At 37.6% G+C, this 8900-nt stretch overlaps 2 protein-coding genes across 2 annotated transcripts; both read left to right on the forward strand.

Moving 5' to 3' along the window:
- The first annotated feature begins 853 nt into the window (after positions 1-853).
- Positions 854-2233, forward strand: LOC113760572. The gene is made up of 3 exons (XM_027303205.1): positions 854-1374; positions 1591-1654; positions 1773-2233. Exons 1-3 carry the CDS (start codon positions 1075-1077, stop codon positions 1940-1942), a joined length of 534 nt encoding a protein of 177 aa, XP_027159006.1. The 5' UTR covers positions 854-1074; the 3' UTR covers positions 1943-2233.
- A 747-nt stretch (positions 2234-2980) lies between these two features.
- Positions 2981-8604, forward strand: LOC113759937 (mini-chromosome maintenance complex-binding protein). The gene is made up of 14 exons (XM_027302517.1): positions 2981-3460; positions 3865-3978; positions 4079-4186; positions 4317-4433; positions 4741-4785; positions 5090-5209; positions 5321-5479; positions 6174-6248; positions 6437-6550; positions 6679-6881; positions 6991-7126; positions 7334-7561; positions 8051-8118; positions 8204-8604. The coding sequence occupies exons 1-14, from the start codon at positions 3293-3295 to the stop codon at positions 8325-8327; spliced, it is 1779 nt and encodes a 592-aa protein (XP_027158318.1). The 5' UTR covers positions 2981-3292; the 3' UTR covers positions 8328-8604.
- The last annotated feature ends 296 nt before the right edge of the window (positions 8605-8900 follow it).

Genomic DNA, 8900 nt, shown 5'->3' on the forward strand with positions numbered 1-8900 from the left:
CCGTGGCCTATCCTCTAATCAGAAAAATGCAACAAAAAACATTTTTAAAATGTTCAACTTCTATCTGAAATTCTGTACTACCAACTATCGAAGACGTTCCAACGTGCATGGTAACAAAAAAAATCAAGAAAGAAAAAAACTCTTATCTTCAAAGTAGGGTTGTAAATGAATCGAACCGCTTGCGAGCGGTTCAAATCTAAATTAGAGTCAAGTTTGATCAATATCGAGCTCAAACTCGAGTTTAAAAATATTAAACTCGTTAGTTCGCGAATCGACTCGCACTCGATTATATATATAATTTTTTATTTTAATAGAAAAATTATATATATCTCTAATATTTTATTATTTATTAAGAAAAATTATTATTTTATTTATTTTTTAAAAATAAAATAATTATTTTTTATTTTTTTAAACTCGAACTCGAGTTTGACATTTTGAATCAATTGAACTCGAACTCGAATTTGAGTTTTATAAATTATGTTGAAACTAAATTCAATTAAACCGAAACTCGACTCGACTCGATGAACTCCTACTTCAAAGAAATCCCTTACTTTTTTGTTTTTTTTTTTATTATCTCTCTCTCTTGTAATTTGTTACGAGGAAGCAGAAGTTGCAAAACTAAACGCCAGAGAGTATATTTCTTGCATGTTAGACTATGTCAGCATGCTTGATGCTGGCGGTTGACAGTAACAATCGACAGGCTGAGGACTTTTCCGTTCCAGTGAAGGGGTCAAATGAAGCCTAAAAGGCCACGTCGTCCTCCCATAACCACCACGAGCTCCCCCGAGTGGCAAATATGCAATCTTTAGACGGTAGGCTACTCCTAAATCACCCAAAACTCCACCAAAAGACAAAGCAAAATCACGCTGTAGTACATCCACGATCACACATTCGTCCCTTCCCTCCCCCAGCCAGTCTCACTTTTAAGTCTTTTAAACTTCTCTTTAAGGATTGCAGCGTCTAAAAGTTCTAGCAGGAGAACTTAAACAGATTTGAATTTTAATAGTAAGGACTATTTTGAGTCGTAATAAAGAAAGACTCAAAGGACTTTGAGGCTCGAACTGAAGGAAAAATATGGGGCTAAAAGCACTTCCCCTGTCACCCTCTCAGAATGGGTTCCTGGGTAATGCAGCGGTTGCGCCAAAATTCTTCAGATACCATTCTAGCAGAAGCTGCAACTTCATTGCTGTTTCCGCCAAGAATGAGAGCGCTAGCACCGAAGAAGAAGCGGGCAACACAGAGAAGAAGCAGTCGCTGTTTTCAAGTGTGACAGAAGCTCTGGACTTTTCTCAGGTCCGATCAGCTAAGGATGCCGAGCTCTTGGAAGAAGCTAGCGAATCTACGCGCTCAGGTGGACGCATGAGTAGGGAACAGGTGAATTCTGAGTATACTAGTCATCAAGTTCTACGGCTCTTCCTTAATTTAATTTCAGCTTGCTGATTAACCAACCTCCCAAGTTCTATTCATGCTGCTGCTGCTATGGAATGTAATTATGAAATATGAAGAAACTTATTTATCTTGCACTTCATGATTTGTGATGCTAATATTTTGCTTAGTGGTTGCTAACACTTATAAATGACCTCTTTGTAGTATGGGGCTCTTAGAAGGAAAATCGGTGGAACATACAAAGATTTCTTCAAATCCTATATTGAAGGTAATTATGAACACTTTGAAATACGTATTTCTTGATTCCATGATAATCTGTTTTCCCCACTATTTGAAGCTTTCAGTTTATCGTCATCTATTAATAATTATAAATAAAAAAAAAACAGTGGATGGACAATACGTTGACGAAGGATGGGTTGACAAAACATGCAAAGTTTGCAAGAAAGATACCAGGGGTGAACCAAGGCAAGTGGATAAATTCGGGAGATACGTTCATGTAGAATGTCTTGAGAAGTCCAAGTCCGGAAATTTTTTCACAAGGCTCTTCTCCAGCTGACTTCTGGAAGAGGCACATCACCCTCAAGATTGCCCCCTCCTCCTGGGCTTAGGTTTTGATTAACCTATTTCCATATGGACACAATAGTTGTACGCTTCGTATATTGAAATCGCAGTTCAGGCATGTTTGAGTGAAATCAGCTCCTAAACATTTGTTTTTTCCCTTCTAATTTTGGTGGGCTCTGCATGGGTTGAGGCTGGATGAACTTCTTAAGCATTTTGTAAGTTTCATTTTTGTGTGGAGTATCTATGGAGTCCAAACTTACTCTAATAATTTTAGATTCTTCACTCAGTCTAAAATTTTTGAATTGTGGCATGTTCATGCAATGATACGAAGGTTATGATACATGACTAACACAACGGAAAAAATTTGCATCTTACTCGAAGAACACCAACGATGAGCGGAGCCAATTGGAATTTTCATTAGATATATAGGTCATCCTAAATGTTGAGCCTGTTGACCCCTCTAGGTGGTTTTGGGAAAAAAAAAAAAAAGGGTAGACACTAACCCTACACCAGAAAGGTTTGATACATAGTAAATTGTCTTCGTGTAAATTTTGGTATCAAAATCAATGCATAGAAAGATTGAAGGTGGTCCAAGGATTCAACTTAGCTGATAGGAACATTAGTCAGGTGATCGTGAAATCTTTGATTTGATTTTTTAGCCGTTCTCCTTATCCCTTTTATGATTTGGAGTCTTCGTTTAGGAAAAAAATAAAAAAATTAATGTTGTGAGACATAAAATAAGATCATTGTAAAAGGCACCAATGATATTTCTAAGCAACGTAGTTCATTAAGAAACACAATACTTATGCAGCCCAAAAAAAAAAAAAAAAAAACTGAAGTGATGGAAATTCAATTTGACAACGTCAAACTAATTAATAAACCTAAAATAATCAAAGAAATTTACAACAATACAATATCCTTTTTAGTATTACTTGTTTAGCAAGAAAATATTCAATTACTTAAACTTTTAGAACAAATAGTTTTTTTGCCTATTAGTTAAAGTGAAACTCTTTCATTTCTTTTGAAGAGGATTGCAACATTGTAAAACCCCAAGTCTATACATAAACAAGCGCAAGAAATTAGGGCCCATTCATCGAACAATTCAATGTTTAGCAGTCTGTTAGTGGTGGGCTTTGTGACTCAACCACCAACATCATTCTAGGCCGAATTGGCGGGAAGACTCCCCCAAGACTTGGCGGGAAAAGATACCTATACTCAACAGTTTAGCGCGGGAAGCCGGCAACTGCTCTTGGAGAGCGTGGGATTTTGAGGCTTGAAAGAGGGAAGATAAAAACCTACAACTTCTTATTATATCAGAAAGCTAGCCAAAAAAAAGGAAAAAAAAATGGTTGGGTTGCCGTACGATTGCCTCGCAAACCCACTTGGAGCCGTCCGATTGACGTTCGAGAAGGCTGTGGCCTCAGGCATCGATCCGGCCACATTCGATGGCAAGGACTGGGGCGCCACTGACCTCTTTCGCGATTTCCTATACGAAAATGACGGCCTCTCGCAGGTCCTCTTTTTTATGCGTTGATTAATTTGTTGCAGTATTTGATAATTCTCCCAATACCCTAGGGTTTACTGTACGTGTCTCGTTTGGTTCGTTTAATTGCTTCAATCTGCTAAAAGCTTCTAGGGCGGAAACCTGTAAGGAGCAGTTTAATTTGTGATTGGGAATTTCTTCTTGTGTTTCTAGTTTGGCAAGTTAAATTGCGAAGGTCAGCATTCTTCATTTATAGCCCTCCCAATTCACCCTTACCTTTCTAATTCATGGTCTTAACTAGAAAGTGGTACTAAGATGGGAGTTCATGGTGTACGAGTACTTTCCACTTATATCGGATTTTACTTTGGTGGTCATAAAAATTGATTTAGTACGACTGTAGCCAATTTGTGTTCACTGGGATATTGAATTTTTAGGTGCCAACGTTAAATGATTCCACCATCAGATCGCTTCAGCCTAACACACTGGTTAAGTTCCGGGGCATGATTCAAGACATGTTAGGAAATGAATTTTATGTTGGTGCTTACAAGGTACTACTTGTTACTTATCTATTTGACATGTCTCTATGTAGTAGATAGAACGTTCTCATCTCTTAATGTCTTTGATGTTTAAACTTTTTCTTTTATTAAGGATGGGAGTGTCTGGAGAACAAATAAGTTCGCTGATCATTCCCAATTCCCCATTGGATCATCATCTGATATGCGAGTATGGGAACGCCGTTTACTTTATTGTGTGCCTGTAAGTTCTGTTCCTTTTACGTGTGCTTTTATGGTTTTGCATCAAATGTCACAGCATTTTTGAGTGTCAGTATTTAGGTAGAATGTTCCGTGGAGTTAGATAAGTAAGTTTAGTGGCCTTCTCATTTTAGGTTCCAGGACAGAACTCATGGACCGAGTCGTTCTGCCAAGCTGCAGTGCCTCCATTTGCAAACTCTACCTCCCCAGCAAGAGAGAAGCGCCAGAGGGAAAATGACGTGGACATGCAGGTTTCTTTAAACTACCTGGTCCTTCTTAGTTTTGTACATACGCTATCAACTTGGAGATAACACTTCATTGGAAGTTTGATATGAGCGCCTTAGTTATTTGATGCATGAATCATACAGGAAACATGATTATGCTTAGGAAAAGTTGTTATCTTATTTGACCTGAGTTATACTGAATTATTGGATAATTCCAATAAGAGATTTTTTTCATTGCCTTCACTTTGTTGGATTGTAATTGAATCTTATCAGTCATTGTTTTCAACCAGGATTAAGAGTTTTGTTACATGTATTTTACTTTGTGTGATTCCAGGATCCGGATCACGAGTTTCAGGATTCTCCATCTGCAAAAAGGAAGGTTAGTTAAAATCTGTACTTTACCTTCTTTCCTCAACAATCTTCTTCTATCTCCTCTCTATCCCCAATCATCCTCCCAATTCTACAGTTCAGTCATTCTACGTGTATTTCCAATATGAAATCTTTGAAGGGGATGATAGGAGCCAAACTTTGAAATCAGTTGATATTTCATATAATTGAAAATTTCAATGCTTATAATTGAAAATGGGCTGAGTTGACCAATTTGGTTTTCCTTTTTGTATTTGAGGTAACTAAGCTGTTTGAACTGACTTTAAGTTTATTTTGGTTTAATTTGTCTTTGTTAGCGAGAGGAAAGTGTTCCTTCACAGTCTTCTAATCTCCAGGCGAATAAAATTGGAGAAACCAGTTCTAATACTGGGTTGGTGCCTGATTTTGACGGAAATTCATTTCCCTGTCTACTGAAGGTGAATTCATTGCTATTAATTGTTAGAACTTGCATGTAGTGGTAGCAGCTACATGTTCTGCTCATGTTAATCCGAATTAAAATTAGTTTCTCTATCATCTTGAATTTGCAGATGTATGATTCTCCTGAGTCGGATTTGAAGCTGAATGATGTATTCGAGTTTATTGGTGTCCTTACTTTTGATACAGAGCTTAAAACAGATGCCGATGAGGTTACTGAACTGAATAACAGTTTATATGAAGAAGAATTGACTCATCTGCCCCCTAGCAAGGTCTTAATTGATTCTAAACTACCAAATGTTTCTCGCTTCTTGTTTGCCCTGTCTACTTTTCTCATCAAGTAACGAAACAATTAATAGTGTTAAGATGACTTGTGCAACGATAAGGAAAAAGTAAGGATCACTATCATTACCAACCTTTTTTATTGTATGCTTTTCAAAATTCTTTATGTGCTGCTTGTGCCACCAAATAGGCTCATTCAGCATCTCATTTCAATGGTCGATGGTTAATTTCACGGGGACTGTAGCATATCAATCATGAATGAAACCTGCAATGTCTTCTGATGATGATTTGCAACAAGCTTTTTTTCTGATAATGATTTGCAACAAGCTTTTAATCCTCCTGCTTATGAATAAGATGATTATAGCTAACAGCCATGCTTTTGAATTGCCATAGACAGCAATTAGAAGGAAAAGTTCCATCATAGATTGTCTTAAAGCCAACCATTTTTTTTAAAATTTTCTTTACATAAAAGGAAGTGAGAACAAACTGGTAGTCATGCACTAGAATCTGTGAACCCCAAAAGTTGAAATCCTGTTGCAGCTTGCTGACCTTAAAGAAAACTAGTCACAATTTGTCTTAACCAGCAAATGTTCATTTGATACTGTACTGCAAAACCAATTACTAAAATAAAATGATTTTTTCATACAAAAAATGACTGATTTTGCTGATTACTTCCTTTTGTAGGTGCCTCGTATCCATTGTCTAGTACACAGGAAACTAGCAGTTCATGACTTTCTTTCAAGTCCCACAATGTTGGAGGTGAGATGAGTGAGCTTGTGGTTGTTGTACGAGAGTAAAAAAGAACCTGCAAATTAGTTGCAATGCTATCTCCCCTCTTTTCCATCTTTTATCCTTCCACTCAATCTAACAAAAGGGGAAGCGAGAAATAAAGATGCTTCTTATGTCATTTGGTTATTTAATTCTGTAACCGAACTCTTGTAACACAGCCCAAACCATTCCTGGTGAAAGGGATAAGAGAAACACTGTTGGGGCATCTCACAGCTGTTCTTGGAAATGACGGGCTAGCAGCTCAGTTCATGTTATTACACCTTTTATCCAGGGTATGTTTCATAAGAGACCAAGTTTCCTAGTCCTTTTATTTATGAGAATATCATATTTGTCATCCTCTTTCCTTGTCATGTAATTTTTGGACATAAGTGGATGTATCCACCAAGTAATGTCATTGCAGGTACATGCTAGGGTGGATACAGTTGCTGTGGGAAAGCTTTCACTAAACCTTACTTGTTTAAACAAGGAAAGCATATCTATTTTTGGAAACCGTTTAAACCTCGCGATCAGGAACCTTGTACCTTTTGCACATTCTCTACCTCTCACCATTGATTACCTTAATTCTGTTTCTCTTGCCCCAAGAAAGGATTACCAGATAAACAGGTATTCTGACGTTATACTGTTGGCCTGCAGAATACTTCTCTTTGAAGTGCACTTCAATAACTCTTGAGCTTCAGTGTAATTTTGTGGTTCAATGTTCTCGGTGTCATAGATTGGTTTCTGGAGCTTTACAACTAGCTGAGGGCACTCATTTAACTATCGACGAGACTCAGTTACAAACAGGGACCCTTAACTCGACTGGAGTTGATAATGCAAGAGTGCTGAAAAGCTTGACGGAGTTGCAAAAGGTACACTGATACTTGGACTCATAATGTTATGGTTGTGTATTATTTTTTTCAGTCCGCTGTTGCATTAAGTTTCTCTGACAGATGTAGATATCTTTTCTGGTTATGTGTGCCTTGAGGAGTTGATTTACAATTTTTTTTCTTGATTTCAGATAAAGCTGGTTTAGATCGATATATTAGCTTAGCTAACATCTTCATTCCCTTTAACAGGTGGAGTATGAATTTACATACTATAAAATGGACATGGCTGCAGACATCCAAATGTTAATTCTTTCTGAGGGAAAATCTAATATCTTACCCGCTGATTTGGTGTTGCCTTTGCGTCCATCCTCGGTAGACTGTTATGGTGATGTGGACCCAGAACTACTGAAAGCTTGGAGATGGTACTTAGCTACTATGAGATCATTGCCACATTCCATTGAGCAGGAGATGCAGAAGGTAAGGGTTAAGTTAATTTTGATCTTCGTTTTCAAGTCCTCCAAGAAAGTGACGTGGCTTTCCAAAATTTTTCTTGATTTGGTATTTTCTATTCTGTTTAGTCATATATGTGTGTAATCTTTATAGTCGAAAAAGTCCCCAGTGGCAGTCAATAATGATTTCCTCATTTGCAGTCGTGGTTGGTGCCTACAAAATAAAAATAAACCTGCATGTCTGCGAAACTGCTAACAGTGTTTGAAATTTCTTTATTTATTCAGTGAAGTTGGGTTTAATTTGTTAGTGCAACTGTTTGCAATGTTCCAGTGAGGGACTCACAATTTCCCAATATGATATTCCTGTCCCAATCCAATATCGACATACATGGAGACACACTTGCGTATATTGTGCAGCATCTACAGCTGACTCGTTTTTTTTTTTTGGTCAAATATCAACTTCAATATATAGATCTACAGCTGACTCGTTGCTAACACTGATCAAACATAATTGCAGGTGGTAGAAGATGACTTGGTTGCTGCAAGGCAAGCTGATAGAAGCTTAGGAAGCCAAGAACTCAGCAGGTTGGTTGCGGACTGTGAACTTGCCCATATTTCCCTTATATCCTTCTCATAGTAGGGTTGATGATGTGAGACCATTTTTTTGCAGATTGCTTACTATGGGGCGATTGGTTTCGGTGAGCTTTGGTGACACGTGTCTGTCATTGGATCATTGGCAGATGGTGAAGGAGCTGGAGAGACTGAGGAGGGAAAGGCTCCAGGGGAGTGTGTAGGTGAAGCAAGGGAAAGATGGGAGAAGAGAGTCAGAGAGTGTTACTACTTTTGTCAATCTGGTAGACAATGTGAGAGGCGTTGTGATGAAGTAGTGTTGTAAAGAAGCTCATCTTGTAACTGTCAGCATCTAAATTCAACCTTATGGTAATGCAAAATGTAAAATGACTGATTAAAACTTGATTTGCACTTATTAGCACGCTGGAAGTTACATTACATTGTAGTATGATATCTTCGGGCAATTTAATTTTAGTATATACATGAAGCGAGAGTTCTTTATTTTTTGTTTTGTTAGAGTGTTTCCCGGCCAATTCTTTATTATTATTTATTTTTTTGCCTTTGCTCCTTTTTCACATTCTTTTGACACCTTGCTCTATTAAACACACGATTTGAATCATGAACTTTTTCTTAAGACCAAGAAGATTCTAAATCTGTCAAGTCACTCTAGAGCTGCAACAGGAGAATGATCAATGATGTGCCTAAAGCGATAGTGAACCAGCAATGATTGTAGTGTAGGCATGACTTCAGAATGGTGATGAATCCAAAGCAAAGGACTAGTAAAATTTCGTCTAAAG

Source organism: Coffea eugenioides, chromosome 2 (assembly GCF_003713205.1).
Source record: "Coffea eugenioides isolate CCC68of chromosome 2, Ceug_1.0, whole genome shotgun sequence".
NCBI classification, from domain to species: Eukaryota; Viridiplantae; Streptophyta; class Magnoliopsida; order Gentianales; family Rubiaceae; genus Coffea; species Coffea eugenioides.